At 46.3% G+C, this 21420-nt stretch overlaps 2 protein-coding genes across 4 annotated transcripts in view; one reads left to right on the top strand and one right to left on the bottom strand.

Moving 5' to 3' along the window:
- Positions 1 to 2014, top strand: part of PRMT7 (protein arginine methyltransferase 7) — a 67880-nt gene extending 65866 nt beyond the window's left edge. For all 3 annotated transcript variants that reach the window (XM_051974941.1, XM_051974939.1, XM_051974940.1), the window contains exon 18: positions 1814 to 2014. In XM_051974941.1, coding sequence (XP_051830901.1) covers positions 1814 to 1972 — 159 coding nt within the window. In that variant the 3' untranslated portion in view covers positions 1973 to 2014. The remainder of the gene's footprint in view (positions 1 to 1813) is intronic.
- A 4383-nt stretch (positions 2015 to 6397) lies between these two features.
- Positions 6398 to 21420, bottom strand: part of SMPD3 (sphingomyelin phosphodiesterase 3) — a 259785-nt gene continuing 244762 nt past the window's right edge. The window contains exons 6-10 of the mRNA XM_051974942.1: positions 19503 to 19658; positions 18065 to 18154; positions 17490 to 17553; positions 12080 to 12233; positions 6398 to 10918 (exon numbers count right to left, since the gene is read on the bottom strand). Of these exons, the coding sequence (XP_051830902.1) occupies positions 10817 to 10918; positions 12080 to 12233; positions 17490 to 17553; positions 18065 to 18154; positions 19503 to 19658 (566 nt within the window). The 3' untranslated portion in view covers positions 6398 to 10816. The remainder of the gene's footprint in view (positions 10919 to 12079; positions 12234 to 17489; positions 17554 to 18064; positions 18155 to 19502; positions 19659 to 21420) is intronic.

Genomic DNA, 21420 nt, shown 5'->3' with positions numbered 1-21420 from the left:
ATGAACTCATTTGATCATCACAACAACCTTGGGATGGAGGTGCTGGTGAAATATTTGTCCAGGCTCATACCACTAGTGAGTGTCTAAGGCAGGATTTGCACTCAGGTCTTTCCAGTTCTCAAGCTGAGGGCTCCATGGCTATTAGATGTAGGTACAGGTCCCAGGCTGGGAATAGCTTTCATCCTGGGTGGCTCCTTGATGGAACATCTGCCCAGTGCACTTAAGACCTCCCCTGGTCCTGTGATGCCTTTTTCTGATGCCTTGGGGCACACAGCTGCAGGGCTGCCTGCTTCCTGCCCTCCACATCCCTTGGTCCAGGCTCATGCATGCTTGTCTCTGCCCAAGTCCTTCTTGGCTAATTATGCCTACAGAGCCTACACAGCCCTATCAGAAGGCTTTCTGTGGTTCTTTGGACCACCTGCAGTTTGATGATGATGATTATTAATAAGAATGATAATAGCTAGCAATTACGTACCACTTTAAAGTTTGCAAACTATTGTCTCATCTGATTTTTAAAACCACCCTGGGAAGTAGAGTACATGCTATTATCATTTCCATTATACAGTCAAAGAAATAGAGGTAGACAGAGTTTGAGTTGCTCAGAGTTGCCCAGCTAGTAAGTGCCTGCGGTCGAATTTGAGCTCAGGCCTGCCTGATGCTGAGTCCAGTGCTCTCTCCAGTGCCTCCTGCTTCCAGTTCTTCTGAAGTTCTGGTCTTTCATGTTTGTAGACATCCAGCCTTGCCAGGGGAATACTGGTACTTTCATACTTTAGGGGGGACCATGCCTTTGTGGGCAAGCTGCCCTGATAGGGATGATAGAGCTTCTGTGACCTTGGGCAGCAGATGCCTCTTCCAGCTCAGAAGGGCCTGGTCAGAGTTGGTCAGAGTAACTGCTGCTCACCTGCAGCTCTCTGCCATTGGAATTCTGGGCTTGGAATCAGGCAGCAGTCTGAGTTCCCTGAAGGTGCCAGCTCCTCTGAGGCGATACAGCTGGCACTATCTGGCATTCACTTCTTTTCTCAGGCCTTTGGTTTATCTACAGTGACTGAGAGAGCCCTTTGGAAAACCAGTGAGGAAGCTTCCTCATTCCTCACACTGGCTGAACTCTTGGGCACTGACCCTTCTGTCTCACAGGTTCTTGTTGAGAGGCTGGGGATGTCAGGCACAAAAAGCAATAGCCTTTTCCTTAGAGAGCTTACACTGTGACACACACACGTACACAAATATGTGTTAAGTAATAGCAACTAAAGAGGGAGAAGTGCTAGCAGTTAGGCATGGAAGGGACAACGCTTCCAGACCTCCTGGGCAACATTGGCAAAGGCCCTGAGGAAGGAGAGAAAATGCCTTACCCAGGAAACAGCCAGCAGCAGGCCACTGAAGATTGTAGGGGAAGATTGAGAGGATACATTGGAGCATAGTGGGGAGCCAAATTGGAGACCTTTAAAATACTGGGCAGAATAACCTTGTTTTAACCCACAAAGTCTAGAGCAGGGATGACCCCATCTGATTGGGTTTGGCAGCAATAGGCAGGAGCCATTTGCGAGGGGAGAGAGAGCAGAGGGCATATGAATAGGACACTGCCATTGGCTAAATCTAATGATAGAATTTACAAGGGGTCAGTCTGGAGAGATAATAATTATTCTATATTAAATGTAGTAGGGATTAATGTAAAATTCTCATCTTAAATTGAAAACAAAGTCAGCTCTCAGGATCAACTCCCTTTCCTCCTGACTTTGCTTGTTGGATTTGGGAGAAGGGCCTTGATCAATGAAAAGTTTCAGGACTTCTAAAGTCTGTCTTCTTTCTTTCACAGGGCGAGTGTTCCTGGAATCCTCATTGTAAACAGGCTGTTTATTTCCTTAATTCTACTTTGGAAGCAAAAACTCAAGACAGCCCCCAATCTGTCACCTATTCCCTTGAGTTTAACCCAAAGGTGGGTGATATTTCCATGGATTTCAGGCTTGTAAGCTAAAATTGCTGCAGTTTTAAAGAAATAAAGTAGCATAAGAGCTGTTGTGATGTGGTCAGTGGGCTTTTTTGGGAAGGAAGAGTTAAAAACCAAAGCTTCTTTTTCTTGGGGTATCCTGATTAATAAGGAGAAGCTGCCACAGGATGGAGGGGCTAGCACCAGGAAACAAGAGTGTGTCTGAATGAAGGTTCAGGGCTGAATCTTCAAAACCTTGTGACTCTGGGAAAAAGCACATGAAGCTCTGCCTCCCTTCTCTGTGGTAAAGGAAAATGAAATTCAGTAGAAACCTGCCAAAGAAAACTCTATTTAAGACTGAGGGAGGCACAATACAGCAGGGACACTTTCCCAGTACAAGCTGGCTCTTTGACCTTTGACCTGTCACTTTCCTCCTGGATTGGGTGGGGCTTAGACTTAGATAATATTTCTCTGATGTTCTGTGTCGTCTTTTGAAACATTTTTGGTTCTGTGATCTTTTCTAGCTCTGGTGTTCTAGATCAGTCATTCAGTAAACATTTATTGTCTCTTGGGGACCATGAATGGGACTACAAAAAAGGATCAAAGATAGTCCCTGCTCTCATGAAGCTCACAGTCTGGGGGAAGAGACAGCACATCAATAACTCTGTACAAATAGATTCAGATAGGATAAGTGCAGAATAATCAATAGAGAAGAGAGCACTAGAAATAAGGAGAGTTAGTAAAGGTTTCCTGTAGAAGGTGGGATTTTAATTTGTCCTTAAAGGAAGCCAGAAAATAGATTTGAGGATGGCCTGAGGAACGGCCAGGAAAAATGTCCAGAGCCAAGAGACAGCATGTCCAATGTGAGGAGCATCCAGGAGGCTGTTGTCTTTGGATCTCAGAGGATGTATGTGGGAGGCAGGGGGAGGTGGGAGGGTGAGATGGGCACTGGGCCAAGGGCTCTTCCCCTTCCTCTCCCCCTCTTTTGTGTCATGGAGTCTGTGGAAAGACACATTTTTAGAATAATGTCTTTAAATACATAAAATAAAATAGATTACAAAGAAAGCCAAAATTAGTCAAATACAATTCTAAAAAAGTATTTAGAAGCAAGTTTATAGATCCTAGCTTAAGAATCCCTGTTCTAGATGTGTACATTACTTAGCAAATTGATGTAATGCTTGACCATGCCACTAGCATTTCTTAATGAGTAGTTTCCAACAGATCCATGGGCATTTTTAAAGGATCTATGAACTTGAATGGAAAAATTTTATCTTTATTTTTACTAATTTATTTAGCATTTTCTTCCATGTAAAACATTTTTTCTGTGAAGAGGCACACAGTCTTCATCAGATTGATAAAGGTTTGGAACCCTCACTTTTGAGCTTTTCTGGAGTCTATAGCAGGTGGAAAATGAAACTATGTTGCTCAGTAAGAGTGCAACGTGGCTCAGGAGAAGGAGCCGAATCTCTACCAGAATTAAAGGAGGGAGAAACATCCTTTCACAGGTGAAGTTGTTTTTTTCCTTTTTTTTTTTTTTTTTTTTTGCTGAGGCAATTGTGGTTAAGTGATTTGCCCTGGGTCATACAGCTAGGAAGTATTAAGTGTTTGAGGCCAGATTTGAACTCAGGTCCTTCTGACTTCAGGGCTGGTGCTCTATCCACTGTGCTACCTAGCTGACCCACAGGTGAAATTTTAAAAGGAATATGAAAGTTGCTTTTAGTATTTCCTTGTGGGAAGAGAACACAACTGGAACCTTTCTTGTTCTTTTGAAATCTTATAAAAATTCAGCCAATCCGTGCTGATTTGAGAAGGTTCAATTTCAATTTGAGATGAAACTTTGCCTGCCACAGAAGGTATGTAGTGTGCCAAAAGCAAAGGGCACATGTGTCTGATGACACACAAATGATGGCTGCCTTTCAACTGATAGGCTGGGGGGCTTCCTTGTAAAGCCCAGGCTGAGCTTTGCTCTCCTCCCTGGCTGTCAGTTAACACAATTCTTCTAACAAATCAGCATAGACCCTGCCCCTGGGAGGGACTTCAAGAGTTCCTCCCTACTCCCCATTCTCCTCCTCCCACTTTTCAGGTGAGGAAACAGGATCCCAGAGAATGACTTGCTTCAGACCTTTCACTTGTGTTGGCAGACATGCCCGGGAAGTGAGAACTCCTTCTTCTGCAGCCGCTCTCTGTTCCCCAGACTGCCCCCATTGGCCATTCCTCAGCGGCCTCCTTGGAGAGTCCACTTTTCCCCAGGCTTTTGGTGTGCTCTTTCCTCATCCTGTAGCCATGATTGACAGTGGTGAAAAGATATCCGAGTCATAGAGCTAGAAGAGACCCTGGAGCTCCTGAAATCTGGCCTCAGTTGCTGTACAGAGAAACTGAGGTCCAGGAAAGTTAGAAGGATCCCATGGCTTGTACATGTCTCTGCCTTCGGAGCCTGAGGCTGGGCCTCTCTTTCCTGCTTTGTCTCTTGCAAAGACTTCGTAATCCCTCTCCCAACAGCCAAAGTGGGAGGCTCCATCAAATGATCATGTGGCCTGAGATTGTCACAGCTGGCTCGGGAAGGAGCTTTGGAAGGAAAGCCTGACCTGACAAGAAGGTACTTTCTTTTGCCGGGGTAATAGTAGCATGGGCTTTCTCCAATTCAGACCTTCCTGGGGATTCCATGAAGGTATACTCAGAAGCTCTTCTTGTTTGAGATGATGAATTTTATGACTCTTTCAGATGGTGGGGCTATTGCTTCTTGTTGTCCATGGCCATTTTGGGGAGGAGGAAGTTTTGGTAATAGATGAAGATGATCTGGGAACTTCTTATTTAAGATGATGAAGGAAATGCCTTTGGGAGGTAATCATGACCTGGAACAGGTTTCTAGTAACACTGAAAACAGGCAATCTAGTGCCAGGTGTTTTTAGTTTATATTGGAGATGTCAAGCTCAAATAGAAATGGGGGGAAAGGGCAGTAAACTAAATATGTAAGGATCCCTAAGATCCTCCTGCTAATTTATTTGATACTATTTTGTATTTTTATTTATTTTGTTAAGTATTTCCTGATTACATTTTAATTTGGTTTAGGCCACATTTGGGAGCATTGTGGGCTGCATGTCTGGATCATAAATTACTTGAGAGAACTTCCAAGCTTTGCATTTAGGGAAGTTGTATCACAAAAGAAGAGAGACTTATCCACATTAAGGGCAAAAAAGTGGGGCCCAGGAGGGACTTGCAGGGAGGTGCCTGACTCAGTACAAGGGATTGGGATGAGGTCCTACAGAATAGGACATAGAGGATAGTCATCTCATCCCTTTTGAATTGGACTTTGATCCAATGATTAGAATTGATCATTTTTCTCTGAAAAGTTGGGGTGGTTCAGCAATTTAGAGGCTTAGTTTTGCTTTGCACTCTGTAAGGGCTGTTTGGTCAAGGGAGATTAAAACTGTTGAAAGTTGATGTCTGGAGAGGAATGTTGCATTGAATAGAGAATGAACTGCTCTTGGGGGTTGTAGGAATGTCATTTGAGGTTGGAGGTGAAGAGATGGGGCATTGACATCAAGATCCAACACCCTGTTCCGCATTCCAGTGTTGGAAAATGGTTTCTCACTATGTCAGCATCTTTTACCTTTTTAATTCTCACTGAAACTCTTCTACATCATAGTGAAAGCCACAAAAACAAGAAAATCAATCACCTGTGCTCCAAAAACTGATGGCCTGGAGATGTGGGGAGCCAGTAATTCAGGCAGTGGAGATGGTGACAGGAGAGGAGGATAGTATTAGAGGTTATCTGGGGAGCATTCTATCCTTTCCTCAATCAGCGCTTTTTAAGGGAAAATAAGATTCACCTGATTAACAATAGTTTATATTTAGGATAATTCTCCATTCAAGTCCTTCTCTGACAAGTCAAAAGAGTAGAGTGGTTCTTGGGGGATTGACTCTGCCAGTCACCCAGCATGGGGAGATCCTAATGGAACTGGAAAGGACTCGAGTTTGGGCCTTCACTGGATTCTGTGACTGTTGCTTGAAGTCATTTGGCCCAGGTAACTACAGAAAGGTTCATTACTGTGGGGTTTGCCACCAGCTTAAGAATTTTTTTCAACCACAGCTAACAATGAAACAGTAACCAAGGCATAGAGGAAGGGTTTTTGGGAGGAAGTACCCATAAAGAAGAAATGACAAATGTTTTGCAAAATTGAAACATTTTGCCAATAACAGCTCCATGAAGTAGGTACTACAAGCAGCATAATGCCATTTTAGAAGGAAGTTAGGATAGGGGTCTTACAGTGGGCCTTCTTTTCATAATCACAAATTGCATCTTTGGGAGGTACATGAGGGATATAATAGAAATTTGTTAATTATCACTGTGGATTCTCTCAGAAGGATGGATCTTCTTTGGTTTTTAAAGTGCTTAAAAAGTGGCTTGTACTCTGGGGTCAGAGCAAAATAAATCCCCCCAATAAATCACTCAAATAAATGGGAAACAGAAGCTTTGAGTTTTAATGTTTTATTTTCTCCTTCACATCAACTATTCATTCCTTTCAGCACCAATAAAGGAAAAAAAAAACCCTTCAAAATATTTTATTAGGTGTAAGACTTGTTTTCTTACAGGGAAGAAACAGTTGGATATATATCAGATACAGTTTTACCAAAACGTTAGGTGTGCTTACCGTATAAAACCCCATCAGGTCCCAGAAGGATACAATACAGAAAAATTATTGAAATTAAAAAAGTTTTTTTAAAACAGTATTTTCTAAACCTTAGCAGTAATACAATATTTAAAAAGCATCAAGATTAATATTCATACTTAAAACTCAAGATGGTTTTGGACACATGAAAACGCTTCCTTCATAAGCCATCTGACTGAACTGGGTCCCAATGCATGGCTTGTCTTGGGGCTGGTCGGAGACATCTTCCCTTTCCCCAACCGAGGAGCAAAAGCAGAAGCAGAAGCAGAAGCAGATGATCATTTCTGAGCTGAGAATGAGACCACGAACTACTCCCAGCTTGAACATTATTTGATTTGATTGAATTAGAATCACAGGGAAATTTTTTAAAAATTGTAAAAATTTAGTTTATAGACAATCCCCTTTGAACACAGGCTTCATAAAATCAGGATGACCAAGCAAATGCTCAGGGCTGATTGCCCAGTATTTAGGAGTGGAAAGTTGTGATCTCTGAGCACTACCTAGTGAGCATCTCTATCAAAAAGGACAAAAGCAGGGCCAGGTGCCCAGGGGAAAGAGGGAACAAACTGCTCCATCCAGCCACAGATTTGCCAGATTTTGTCCCCATTTCACAGAAGACAAAAATGGAGGTCCAGGGACATTGAGAGGCTTGCCTAAGGCCACATAGTTGGGGAGGAGGGGAGTGTGTGACCCAGCCATCACTTCCAGAGCCGTGAGGACAGTTCCTAGCAGATGGCTCTGCTTGGCAGAGCCATGTTCTGCCTCCCTCATGGAGAGAGGCACCCTTCCTGACTTACAAAGACTGACCCTCAGTCTTCCCTGGCTCCCCTGCTGGATCCAGCCAGGGAAAAGTGCCACTCTCCTCACTGGTCCTAGACTCGGGGTGCTCTGCAAGGCTCCCTGTGTGTGGGACGCCTGCTCGGCATGGCTGTGACTCTTCACAGCTAGAACAATCATAACCTGATGCGTGTGTTCAATCATACGATCACGATTCATGCGCACTGACAAACCAGAATAAGTGAATATTAAAAAATCCCAGAGTCTAAAGGCTTCTCTCAAGAGATTGGGATTCTCTAGCTCTTTCTAAAGAGAAGATGATTCCAAAAGGATGTCAGTCTTGTTTGGACAGTGAGTGAACGGTTAAGTAGGAGGGCCTCTGAGCACTGTAGCCTTGGGAAAGTAGAGATGCTGCAATCACGATTTCTGGATGAACACCCTGTAAAGATGGCAGAATACTGGCAATGCTCCCTCGGAGCAGATCCAGCTCTCTTCCTAGCCTAGCTAGGAACCTTTGCTTTCTGTGGTTGTGATCACTCCCTTGGTGACCCGTGGAGGTGGGATCAGGAATAGGGAGGATTCACTAAGCAAGTGGAATGATTTGATTAGATACCCAGCTCATCCTTTGTTTCACAACTTAAAACTTGTTACTTTCAGAAAAATAGCCTTTCTTGACGGAGTAGTGTCAGGCAGCGCTGCTGCCCATCAGACGGCTTGGCTAACCTGAGTCCTATTCTTTGCTCTTCTGTTCCACAGCTGCTGTTGACCTGCCTGGGACAATTAGATGTCAGACTTGGGCCAAACCTTGGGGCTAGTCCTATAGCAGAATCATTCCTAGAGCTGCCCTGGGCTTACCTGACTTGGGAGGGAGATTTGCTCCCCCAAACAGTAGCAGTGTCTCATGGCTGTGAAGGGCTTAAGGCCTCTGGATGGGTCACACCCTGGTCACCTGTCCATAGCCAGTCTTGCCTCCTGGCTGCATTTGGCTGAGGGCTGATGACTGGCCGGATTGGGAGGAGGGAGTCATTTGTCCGCACCCTCACCCCTGCCCATCAACTTCACTCAGCCTGTCCTGTAGATGAAGGCATCAGAAGGCACAGGGTCAATGCACTAAGTCAAGGAGAATTTGTACCGTGGGGTTCTGGGGCTGACGTCACCCTGTTCTTACTGTGGGCTATGCTGGGCTATAAGACAGATGTGAGTAAGAGCTCAGGGTGTCTATGGTTATGTGAGCAATCAATAACATTCTGTTTAAAACTAGAGCTCACCAAAAAACCAAGGTCAAAATCGAAGAAATAGTTTAAAGTTAAAAAAATTCCAAGGGTTAGAGGAGGAGGAAGATGCCTGATTGCTTCTATTTAAAGAGGCTACAAAGAGAATTAAAGCTGAAGATGCTTAAGACAGGATGTTCCTACGGGGAATCGGCAGACCGTGTCGGAGCAGGTCCGGCTGGGCATCAGGCTCCTGAAGAGGCGGTTTTTAATCCAGGATCAAACGATCCCGGGGTGGTGAGAGTGAAGTGACTTTAACTTGTCCCCTGCAGCAGTGACACCTGGGACTGGAACTGCCCAGGACAAGCTAAAGGGAACCCAAAGAAAGCACAGTTGAGAACAAGCAGGTGGTACAGGAGGGGGCCACGGGGGCCGTTGGTCTGAGAACTCAAGATGCCATTTCTCTCCATTTGTGTGGACTGTGCAGAGATCTAGTGGCGGGAGGCATTAGGCTAGATCTCACCAAATGGGGGAGCTGGGTTTGGCCATTTTCTTTTGTTTCTTGACATCCCCTTCTCAGCTTTCATGTTTGGTTGACTAGGAACTCTCTGCTTGGGAGAGCCCAGTGGGAATGTGAAGGCCCAGCCCTCAAAGGCTCCTTAGTTGTGCCCCCCTCCCCTCTCCCTGCTATGGCTTGGTGTCCAGGGGCCCTCGGCAGTGGGCCAAAAAGAAAAGGTAGATGTGCTGAGCAACTGGGAATGAGATCCCAGGAGATCTGGGGTGGCTACGGGATGAGGAGATAGAAAAGGGCCAAGACAGACTTCATCCTCGAGACACCGTCACAGAAGCTGACCATAAAGGCAGACATCTGTCAGCGACGATACAGCCAACTCCCTTGGGGCTCAGCTGGGCCAGTGAGGTAGGGACCAGTCGTCCACTGGACCAGTGGGTAAACTGAGGCACAAAGGGATTTTTTTTTTTTCTTCCCCAATTCTTCCCCAGTGATACCACACAATAGAGAAGAACCCTGAAGTTCTAACTTTGTCATCTGGTCAAAGTCACTCAGGTCTGAAGCTAAGAAAGGTCATGCAATAGAAACAGAACTGGGGGTGCAGAGACAGGAAAGAACGCTCCCAACCAGTAGTTTAAAAATGCTGGTGGCTCCTTCCCACTTGGGGTGATGTTTCCTCCACTCCATTTAATCCCGTGTTCTGTCTTTGGAGTTTTCCCTTTTCCTCGTGTCCCTCTCCCAGAAACATCCTTTTCCTGATTTCAGCCACGCTGAGCCTCTCTCAGGAGCACTGGGAGTCTAGCTCAGAGCCAGGTGGGGACCCACACTGACTCACTGCCAGGGCCCCCCCCCTTCCTGGGAACCTCAATCTGGACTTTTTTTCTTCCTAAAACACAATTCCCCTCAAATGTAGACCTTTGGAAAGGAACACAGCATTTTCCCTGTCACTGGAGACAGAACATTGTTGTTGGTTTGGAAAAGCCCACTGTGCTGGTGGGAAAAGAAAAATGACTGCCCAGCACTCCACACGGGCTTCTTGGATTATTTCCCGATTGCATCTCGAATTCTTTTTTTGTTCTTTTTTTGTTTTTGTTTTCTATTTTTACCCTATGGCTATCATAATGGCTGTTCATCTCAAGTGTGTAGCATGCAGTTAGAGCGCATGCTGGGGCACAGGCATGCTAGGACAACATTGGCAGGCTAAAAAAAGGAAATCCAAAACCAAGCCTTCAGCTTTATAAGAGCTATACAAAGAAATGATGCAAAACCCATGAATAGCACTACCCCACAGATTACAAACTAAGTTGTGCTGTATAATTCATAGAAAACCATGTTTTGTAAGAATGGCACTGATTAAAAGGAATTAGGGCTCGGCTCTCCCTCCCCTCCCCACCCGCCTGGCCACTGGCATTCCTTGGTCCACAGTGAACACGTAGAAATACAGGCTGAGCCCGCTGCCCGAGGAGCTCCAGACAGTGGTCTCGGGCCTCGTGGATCCCTTTGGGTCCCTCACCTCCTATCATCCTTGTCCCCTCTCCCCAGCTCCAGGGAGCAACGGGGAAGGGACCCGGTCCACCTTTGGAGGTGTTGGGAGAGGCAACTGGAGGCCAGGTGTTTTCATCTGGCTCACGTGGCACTGGAAAAAAGTCCTTTGAATCCGAAGAACATAGACAAGGTCTTCTTAGGTTGGCCTGGGTCCTGACTGGCCGTGGGGCTGGCGCATCTATACCTCTTCCTCGCCAGTGTTGACCATCAGGCGCATGGCCACAGGTAGGTGGTCAGTCAGACCTGCTAACTGGGTAATAAAACTGAATTCCTCCACCTCCTACAGGAAAATAAGGGGGTAAAGAACAAGAGAGGGAGTGAGGAGGATTGCAGTTAAGTGCAGAAAAGGCACTAAAGTGAGTGTGAAAGGAAAGAAGTGGTCAGACAAACTGGGATAATGACAGAGGGACTGGGTGGCTGCCACCATGTTCTTTGGAAAGGTCGAGGTCTCCCCTTGCTGGCTCCTTTTATTTTTAACACAAAGGAAACCAATTGTACTCAATCATTTATGGGGAAAAAACAAGCTGCTAGGCCCTTGATTAGAAAAACACAGTCTTAACAATGAATAGCATGAGCTCATCCTTCCCCATCCCCATGGCTGTTCCCTGCAGGTTACAGGATGATTGTTGACATGAATGAGTATCCATCGATTTGCATCAAGTAGCTCACTACCCTGTGGGCTGGTGCTCCCATTACACCCAGTAATCCAAATAAGGCCATAGGATTCAGAGCTAGAAGACATTTAAAAGTCCTTATTCCAGGCTCTGGAAACTTGTTTCCTTCCCTCTCTCCTTTCTCTCTCTGTCTCTGTCTGTCTCTCTCTCTCTCTCTCTCTCTCTCTCTCTCTCTCTCTCTCTGTCTCTCTCTTTCTCTCTCTCTATTTCTCTGTCTCTCTCTCTGTCTCTGTCTCTCTGTCTCTGTCTGTCTCTGTCTCTCTCTCTCCCTGTATCTTTCTCTCTTTCTCACATTCTCTCTCTCAAAACTTTGAACTTTGCATTTTGTTACTTTCCTCTGTAATCCTATGTGTCAACCAGTAGGATTCTGAATCCATGGCCTTTATCAAATGACCAAAAGGGCCCATGACACAAACAAGATGAGAACCCCCGATCTATCCTCATACCCACGAGAAATCAGGTGCAGAGATGTGAGATGGCCAGGTTCATATATGTCTTTTCTTAGAAGCAGAGTGGGCACTGGGCAATCCTTCTGACTCCACATACAGAACTCTTTGGCTTATGCTCTGCTGTCTCTCCTGAGATATTTCACCCCAATTCAAAACTTTTTACCTACAGCCATTCTAGCAAGCTGATACTTGTTGTGCTCAGCTCAGATAGAAGCCACACCTGAGCCTGGGGAGTGGGCACCCAGGCTGCCAGCCAAAGTAGCTTGGACCAGCCCACTGCCCAGCTGCCCTGCACACCTGCTTTCCTGGAAAACTCACCACTTTCCACTCCAGGTAGAGCCCCTCCTCAGAATAGAGCATGTAGTCAATCCTCCTGCCGTTGCCCTTCACCAATACCTTCTGGTTGGTAGGATGGTTCTTGCTGGTGGGATAGTCAATATACTCTTTCCTCCCTTCTTCACTTTCCAGAGCCCTAGACCATACAAACAGATAAGTTGTGAGCAGATAGTCTCAAGGGTCACCCATTTCAGATGGGGGATGCTTTTGAAAGATGACCAACTGCTTCCCAAACCCTAATACAACTTTCAGAGATGTCCAAATTGGGGCTTTCCCACTGCTTTTGTGATGACACTGCTTTAGAAATGTGGCCTTTAATTTTTAATTTTTTTAATGGCTCAAAAATGACTTCCCAGAGTCCAACATGAAAGCTGGAAGTAGCAGTCCATTTTGTCTTCTTTTTGCTGGAGAAAAACAAATGCTCAAAATGTGTAATCTGTGCTCCATGATGAGTGTGCCCACTCAGGCCTCCTTTTCTAGGACCTGGTTTCATGTTTCATAACTAACTGTTGGCACCTTATTTTCTTAAAAAGAACACATTTTTTTCACGTGCACTATCTCATTGAATCTCACAACAGAGGGGCAATGGGGTCCAGGAAAGAGTGCTGGGTTTTAGAGGCAGAGGACTTGAATTCCAATCCCATTGGTTTTCACTTCTTGTGGGGCCTTGGATGATCATCCCTTTCATAACCTTTTCTGGACCTCAATTTCCTCAACTGTAACATGAGGGAGTTGGGTTAGAGCATTTCTACGGTCGCTTGTGGCTCCAAACTTATAATCCTCTGACTAGGTAACCGTTATTCATTTCATATAAGCAGGTGGACAAATTCAGGTGTAGTGAGGCGATCTTTCAGAGCCATGTAGGATTGAACAGGGACTGAATTAACACTAGGGAAACCCACTTCTCATGACTTCTGGATGCCTCACACTATTTCCATGAAACTGATTCAGATGAAATGAGTTTTGCTATTATCTCAGATAAGAGCAGCCTGATGTATTGGATTCTAGTTTCAGTCCTGTTATCAGGGTGATTTTGGAGTCATTTCTTAGGGCAGTTAGCTTTCTTGTCCATAAGGTGAAGGTGTGGAAGTGGATTGTAAATTCAGAGTTGGCAGGACCTTAGAGGTAATTGAATCCAACCCTTTCGTCTCATAGATGAGCCTGGACTTGGGTCATGTAAGTGGTAAGAGGCAGAGTTGGTGTTTGAACCCAAGACCAAGGATTCTAGCTCTGTTCTCTTTCCATAGTACTATGCTTGAGCTCCTTTCTAGCATGCTGGTTCTGTGATTAGACTTACTCTTTTAGGCTTGCTCATTGGACAGTAGGAATGAATATAGACTTTATTCCATTTGGGTGAGAAACAGACCATCCCCTGTCCCTGCTACCCCCAAATCACCTGCCACTTCTAAGAAAAATCTATAAACTTGAAGCTAGGAATTAGTTCAAGAGGATGAACAAGCTAGAAAATGTCTTTCCTCCAGTAAACTCTTCAGAAGCATCAACGATGAAGTAGAAGATAAGAAATACTGCGTAGTTTTAAAATGGTGTTCTGGATGGGGTCAGTTAAATCGTAGCCAAATTGCAAATAAGAGCATGAAAATGGTTCAACGCGTGAACATGGGTTTCTACAAGAAGCAATTTATCAGCATTAAAGATAAATATTCTAATAACATCCAGAACATCATTAAATCTCAGAAATGGAATCCATTATCATCCATTTGCCTTCCCTAATTAATTCCAGCATCAGTGATCTGAGAGTTACTGATAAGCAAAGGATAGGAGTCATTTTTTAATCATCTCCTCATAAAAGATAATTTTCTTGGTATAGGATAGTGCTTTGGATTTAGAATATAATCTAATTAATTGCCTCAAATTAGCTGTAAGAAGAGACAGCTCTGAAGTCATATAATTTTAGCCTTTGAATTAGAAATTGCTTCAAATGTTGGTCTTGCAAAACGTATGTCCTTTGTGAAAATCTCATTTAGATTCTAGAACGCGATCTGCCTGTGATGGAATTCTCTTTGCTTGGAAAGTTACCAACTTGTATTAGATTTACTTGCTTCTATTATTTAATTGGTGGCTGCTGGCCATTGACTTTGCTTTATTGGAAGTCAGTTTAATGCAAAGTAGCTATGTCATGGAGGAGGTTTCACACTTAGTCTGATGGAGCCTTTTTATCCAAGTGGTCAAACTATTATCTCTTTAAGCTGTTTTTTTAATAACTCATTGTCAAAATGGAATAAAAATTCTGGCGCTACTTAACTCAGTGTTGCCGTGAGAAAAACAATCTTAAAGCATTGTCGATAAACTTGATTTGTTGTTACTCCATTTCCAAATAGGGACCAAGGAGTTAAGTGATGTACAGAGAGCATTGGCAGCCCTGAGCTCAGTGGAACTCATGAGGAGCTAACAAAGTATTACTCTAATGGCTTTTTGAATGAAAGACCAAACTTTGTGGCCGGCCCCATTGACCAATGTGAATCATGTAACCCAGTGGTCCAATTTTATTAATAGGCCAAGGGAAATTGATACCTGGCCTGCAGCCCTTGCCAATACCAACACTTGGCTTCTCTGCCTAGTTTCATGGTTGAAGATTTTCCTCCCATTAGGAGGCAGTTGAGCTTGAAACCTGTTGTCTTCAGGGGAAGTAACTTTAGGTAACGGTGAGCTCTTTGAGCTTTGTTCCATGCACAACCCATGGCTGGACAGGGAAGGAAGCACCTTAGAGCCCTCAGTTTCCCCAAGGGCCCCTGCATTTGCCCACATTGTGAACTCCAGCTGCAAGCACAAGGCCTCCCATGCTGCGGGAGCCATTACCTCAGCTGCTGATCTAATGAGCCTGACAAGGGGATGGTGGGAACATATCTGTCTTTGTGTCTTAGAGTTGTTCGACTGTGAACTCCCTAGGAGTAGAAACTATGTTTTTTCTCAGCTTGGTGTTTTTCTTAGCATGGGGCCCAGGGCTCTAAAAACAGCAGGTAGTTAATAAGTGTTTGTTGACCCTATCTCTTCCTGAATTTTTGTGACTGTCCTTTCCTGGTCCTCCTGCCTGCCCAGCTGTTCCTGTCCGGTCTCTTTTGCTGAATCTTCATTCACAAACTCCGCACGTCCCCCAAGATTCCATCCTGAGCCTTCTCCTTTCCTTTCCTCTTCCTATTCTCTCTCCCTCTCTCTGTCTTTTTGTCTCTCTATCTCTGTCTCTCTGTGTGGCTCTCTGTCTCTGTCTCTTCCCATTCCTCTCCCTCTCCCCTTCCTATTCAGAGATCATCTCTATTCAGATCCAGTCCTAGTTTCCCCCTTGGTCTTCAGTTCTGCATCACTACTTCTCTATTGGACATTTTGAACTACATGTCCAATAGACATCTCAAACTCAACATGTCTGAATCAGAACTTAGCTCTCTCCCCAACTCAACTCCTCCTTTTCCCCTTATTGCTGTGAAGCCTTTCTGGCCACTCAGGTTCCCTTGACGCCTTCCTGCTCACTCCACGTGCCCAGTCTGTTGCCAGATCTTATCATTTCTTTCTCTGCAATATCTCATGCATATGTCCCCTTTTCTGAACTCATCCTGGATTTATTGTAAGAGCTTTCTGTTTGGGCTCTCTACCTTTAGTCTCATACAATTGCAGTTCATCTTCCCCAGTCCTTGCCAAGGAGATATTTTTAATCTGACCATATAATCCCCTTATTTGATAAACTCCAGTGGCTCCCTGTTACTTTGAGGATCAAATACAATCCTTCCTTTGTCTGGCCCCTTCCTCCTTCTCTGGTTTTCTTGTATCTTGTTTCCCTCTACACTTTCCTCTCCTGTTAATACTGGCCTGCTGAGGATCCACGCAGGAGGACCCTTCCTCCCAGCCTCCCATTTTCAGGATTGTGGTTAGTACAGAGTTTTTCCTGAACACCTAATAAATGCTTGTTGATTGACTGACTTAATGAATGGCCCAATTCAACTCCCTTTGTGAGGAAACCAAGTGTAAGTGGGACATGTTGAATGAAAAAGTCAAATTCTAGCTGGAAAATCCATTTGTATGTTCTTTTTAATGAAGGAAGCCCTTTGTGAAAGAGGTTTGATTACCGTGAGCATGGAAGAGGATAATGAGAATAATAGTCACGGATCATGAAGGTGAAGAACTAGGAGCTGCTCCTCAGCCAAGAAGCAGCTCAGCTTCCAACCTGGGGCCCTTCCCAGGTGATACCCACAGTTCATTCACATGAGGGAGAAGGGTGAAGGGCAGTGGAGGGAGAAGGGTGGGGGGCAGTGGAGGGAGAAGGGTGGGGGGCAGTGGAGGGAGAAGGGTGGGGGGCAGTGGAGGGAGAAGGATGGGGGGCAGTGGAGGGAGAAGGGTGGGGGGCAATGGAGAGAGAAGGGTGGGAGGCAGTGAGGGAAGAAGAGTGGGGGGCAGTGGAGGGAGAAGGATGGGGGGCAGTGGAGAGAGAAGGGGGGCAGCGGAGGGAGAAGGGTGGGGGGACAATGGAGGTGTTGTGTGGAGGAAACACTCAGCAATGTGTGTGCTAAGATCTGACCACCAGCCTGGCACCTTCGGTTTGTTGGAAATGAACAGATGTGAACGTCTTCAACAATCTCAGGCTCCTATAGGTGTGTGTGTGTGTGTGTGTGTGTGTGTGTGTGTGAGAGAGAGAGAGAGAGAGAGAGAGAGAGAGAATATTCCTCGGCCTCCTGCCCATTTTTAAATGCAAAGGGCTGCTGTCTCCTGAGGGGTCCTGGTGCAATTGCTAGTTGGGGACCGCTCCCGGCCGGGTCTCTGGCCATTTCCTCCCTGGGACTGGGGAGCAGCCTTACAAGAGCTGCCATGTTGCTTGTGCGTCTGGAAAAGCTGGAACCCGGGAGGGAGATTCCCTTGTGCCTCAGCCTCGGCTCGCGGAGCTGGAAGGAGCCTCAGAGCATCTCTCCCCATTGACTCCCCCACTCCCAAATGAGGAAAGTGAGGGTCCCAGAGGGAGTGAGTAGGGAGGACCCGGTTCTTTGACTCCAAAGCCAGCTCCCCTTTCACCGTGCCAGCCTGTGTGGGTTCTTTGTTGCTTTTGATGTAATAATCTAGTGAGACTTTGCTTCCTTTTTCTGCAGGTAGGCTTTGGCTGTCCATAGAGTTATCACTGATCCCCTTAAAGTGAGATGTGCATGGGGGGTTACAGAGGCCTCCAGAGGCCGCCTTGTGCAACCCCTACTTTTCAGATGAGGAAGCTGAGGCCCAGAACTCAGGAGTCCCGGAGGAATAAGGGACACCCAGGACTGGACTCTGGGGTCCTCTGATCCCAAAGCCAGCTCCCTTTCCACTTTGCCGTGGGGCCTCTATGAACTTGTCCTGGGGGTCAGGGCCCAGCCCGGGATTTCTGCCTGCTAAGGGAAAGCGTCAGGGTGCAGCAGCTTACTTTTGCAGATTGTCTGGAGTGCCCACCTCCTCGTCGTGGAGGCGATCTTGTTTTAAAAAAGTACCTGGAACCAAGAGGATACGAGAGTGAGAACTGCGGGCCCCAGAAGACGGACGGCCTTGATGTTCCGTGGGCTAAGCTGGCATGTGTGCACCCCTGCCCACCCAGACGGGGTTTCTGAGGGGAGAGGAAGGAAGGGCAGTCTGGATGGGGGCGGACCCTCTCCTTCTCCCTTCTCCCTCAGCACTTCTGCTCTCCCCTCTGCTGGTCTTGGGAAATGGACTGGACCATTTGATTTTTTCCCAAGGAAAGTGGATGAAAGGGATGACAAAGGAGGGGCCATTTGGACAGGGGAAGGTGGGCACCCTGTAGTCCATGTCTGTCCTCCTGTGCGTCGGTGGTCTTCCCTGGAAAAGCCCCAGCCCCTTGTGCACGCCCTGGTTTCCATGCAGGAACGTCTGTGCTCCCACGGTCAGAACCCACACCAGCAGGCGCCCAGCTGCCCACACTTCCCCCTCCCCACACGCCCCTCGGGGGTCCCTGGTTGGCGCAGCGACCACGCTGGGGAGCCTTACCAATTGCCCACGGCTTATCCTCCCCTGGACCAATACGGCATGGATCCTTGTAGTGTGTAAACAGGGAGTGCTGTTGTACCAGCTTGTCATCTGAACAGAGAAGAAGGAGTTAGCCAGGCCTCTTCCCGAGCAAAGGCCCCTCTGCCCCCCCTTTGGGCTGCCCAGCAGGGACCCTGAGCCAAGCAGAGCCTCTGCCAGGGCCGGCCCTGGGGGTCCTGCCCGGGGGGAGATGCTGCTGTGTCGGCGGTCACTGGTCACTCAAGGAGGCCGCGCGGGGGTCCCGGGAGGATGCCTAGACTTAGCTTTAACAGTGTCTGCCACAAGATGCTTCTAGACCCTGAATGTGCACCTGGGAATCATCTCCCAAAAATGTTACTGAGCTGACACTGAGGAAGCACCAAGGACACAAGGGCGCTGCTCTGAAAGAGTGAGAGGGACAAGGCTATCTTGATAAAAGTTCTTTTTTAAAATGTTCCATTCCTTCCCCCAGGCCCCCTAATTCTCTCCTGTCCAAGCGGACCCCATTCTCCCCCCCGTGGCCTTGGCTTCCCTCCTGAGTTCCTGAAGGATCAGTCCTTAAAATCATTTCGCTGCCTCAGGAGCAAGCGATCCCAGGACAGATTTGGGGTTAGGCTCCCCCTTCCTCACGGCCCCTTCCCCTCTCCTTGGTGTCCAGCGTTGTGGGGTTCAGCCCCAGGCTTGGTGCATTTGTCCAAAAGAGGAAGGATCTGTTTGTCTGCCCAGAGACAGTCATGTGGCCCAATGCATGGTCCCGAGGCAGGAAATCTGAGTTCAAATCCTCCCTCTAACCTTTATTGCCTTAATTTCTTTTAGCCTCAGTTTCCCCATCTGTAAAATGGTTATGGTGAGAGTAGCTGCCTCATGGGGTTTTAGGGAGGATCCAGTAAGAGGACGCATACAAAATGCTTCACAAACCTTAAAGCTTACTACATAAATGATATTATTTTTATTATCATCCAAAACCAAAGTGAAAGACCACATTTTTCATAGCCTTCCTGAAAGCAATGCCCTATGTTCCTTATTGGAATAATTAGCCTATTTCTATGATATAAGGAGAGCCACCTTTCCTCACATCCAATTTTAAAAAGAAAATCAGGTTTATTGCTCATTTCTTAATGGCCAGATTCTTAACTTTTTTTTTTTTTTAAATAATAGCTTTTTATTTTCAAAATATATGGTTGGGTGAGAATGCCTGATGCTGTGTCGCCAGGGGCTCGGGTAAGTAAGAAGGATAGTCCCAACCTCCCCTCCGAGACCTCAGAGACCACCTCGTCCAGCCTCCTCACTTTAACGATGGGGAACTGGAGGCAGGCACCACGATAGGATGTGCCCCAAGTGCCTGAGGCAGAATGAGGCTTCCAGGACCCGGTTCGGATCCACAGGACGAGAGGAGGCGGAGAGAGGGAAGCCATCTTACCAGAAGAGCTGTTGTCAAAGTTGAAGTCTCCGCAAAGCACATCAAATGCCACGAGCTCCTCGGGATTGGCTGTGCTGGAGGAGGAGGTAGATTTTCGGAAATCAGCCAGCCAATCCTGAAGCTGATTCAGTTGTTCACATCGAATGGTGCTGTCTTCTAGAGGGGAAAAAGGACCACAAAGAGAACCTGGGTCACCCATCTCCTGGTCAGGTGGCCGGCACCTGCCCGCGAGCAGCCCCCTGGGAACGGGGAGACTGATATCCCCCATTACGCATCGCAGACTTTTCCTTCAAAGATATTCGCCTGGCACTAGTGGTGGTGGGCTGTGTGTGTGTGTGTGTGTGTGTGTGTGTGTTAGGACAACAGCCTCCTAAAACCCCTAAGGACTGTCCTTGGCCCCTGGAGAAGGAGCCGAGACGGCGGCAAGCTTGTGGATTTTGGAGCCTTCTAACCGTCCTCCTCACTGTCACCGATGATAAGGATTTGGGAAATCCAGAAGGAGGGAATAGCGGGAACTGCTCAGTTTGCAATCGTGCTCACAGAATGTTTTTGACTAATCTGTCTCTTTCCTCTCCTGGATAGTCCAGCTTATCAAAGTCCTTCTTAAAATGTGAGGTTTGGATGTAGTCGGTGGGATTAAGTCCGGGAGGATGGCTGCCCCATAACTATGTCTCTTTGTACACATGTGAGCTTTCTTGGCTTTCCTAACATACTGTTGACACAAATTGAAATAGCAGTCTACCAAGACCGCCCCTCCCCTCAATTGTTTTCAGTTTCAGATAAAGTACTATCTAGATATGTCTTCTATATGTTCTACTATGAATTTTTTTTTTTTTTTTTGCTGAGGCAATCGGGATTAGGTGACTTTCCCAGGGGCACACAGTCAGGAAGTGAAGTTCTGAGGGCAGATTTGAACAAAGGTCCTCCTGACTTCAGGGTGGGTGCTCTATTCTCTACACTAACTAGCTGCCCCTTAGATTTTTTAAAAAGCCCAACTGTAAGATTTTATATTTATCAGAATTGTGTCAGCTGTGTAGTTGATAAGCTTGCAATCTGTTCTTTTATCCAAGTTACTGGTAAGCATGTTAAACAGGATAGATCCCTGGGGGGCCTCTTTCCAAGTAGACTTTGACTTATTAATGACCATTTCTGTTTCAAGTCTACCTAATTGTACCGACTTGCTCGCATCCTTTGGACCTAGCTGTGATGCCCCAAGTCCGGGTGATGTTGCATCCTCTGAAGAACCAGGTTTCTGGTTAATTTTTAGAGGGGCTTCTAGGCAGTCTGAAGCAGAGGCTTTCTTATTCTCTAAAAGGCCAGAGCTGCCTGGGCCATTGGCCAGTGAGGAGAGGAGCCTCAGACAAATATCCCCTACCATCCTTGTAGCATCATCATAACGCTGGTGAGGGGAAGGGCTCAGAATCAGAACCAACGATCGTCAAGGGAACCCTGAAACTGAAATGCCGGCAGCCTGGAACCTGGGCTGGAAGTGACAGGCCTGAGTACGTGGCTCTTGGAGAGCCACGTGAAGCTAAAAGATTAAATGGTGAGACCTTTGTTCTGGCTTTGAAGATGTCTCTCTATATAGGGACAGATATCCATCCTGCCACATTTTAAACTCTGCTCTGGCCCTGATGATGTCTTCTTGGTGGGCTGTGAATTCTCCTTACCCTGGATATCGGGACCCATTGACCTCATATTGATTGATACTTGACTAGTTGACTAGCCTATGAGGCTTTAATAAAGGGAAACTAGAGAAATAGAGATCCTAAGAGATACAGATAAAACAAACAAAAACCCAAACCCAAATGTTAAAAAATTGTCTTAACATGTAATTGGGAAAATAAAATAAAATTAGAAAAAAAAGAAGTATAGGTCATAGATAAAATAAATATTAAGGAGAGGGGGGGGGGAGAAA

The sequence above is a fragment of the Antechinus flavipes genome, chromosome 2, assembly GCF_016432865.1.
Source record: "Antechinus flavipes isolate AdamAnt ecotype Samford, QLD, Australia chromosome 2, AdamAnt_v2, whole genome shotgun sequence".
NCBI classification, from domain to species: domain Eukaryota; kingdom Metazoa; phylum Chordata; class Mammalia; order Dasyuromorphia; family Dasyuridae; genus Antechinus; species Antechinus flavipes.
Note: the sequence above shows the minus strand (reverse complement) of the source record. Positions and strands in the feature narration are given on the sequence as shown.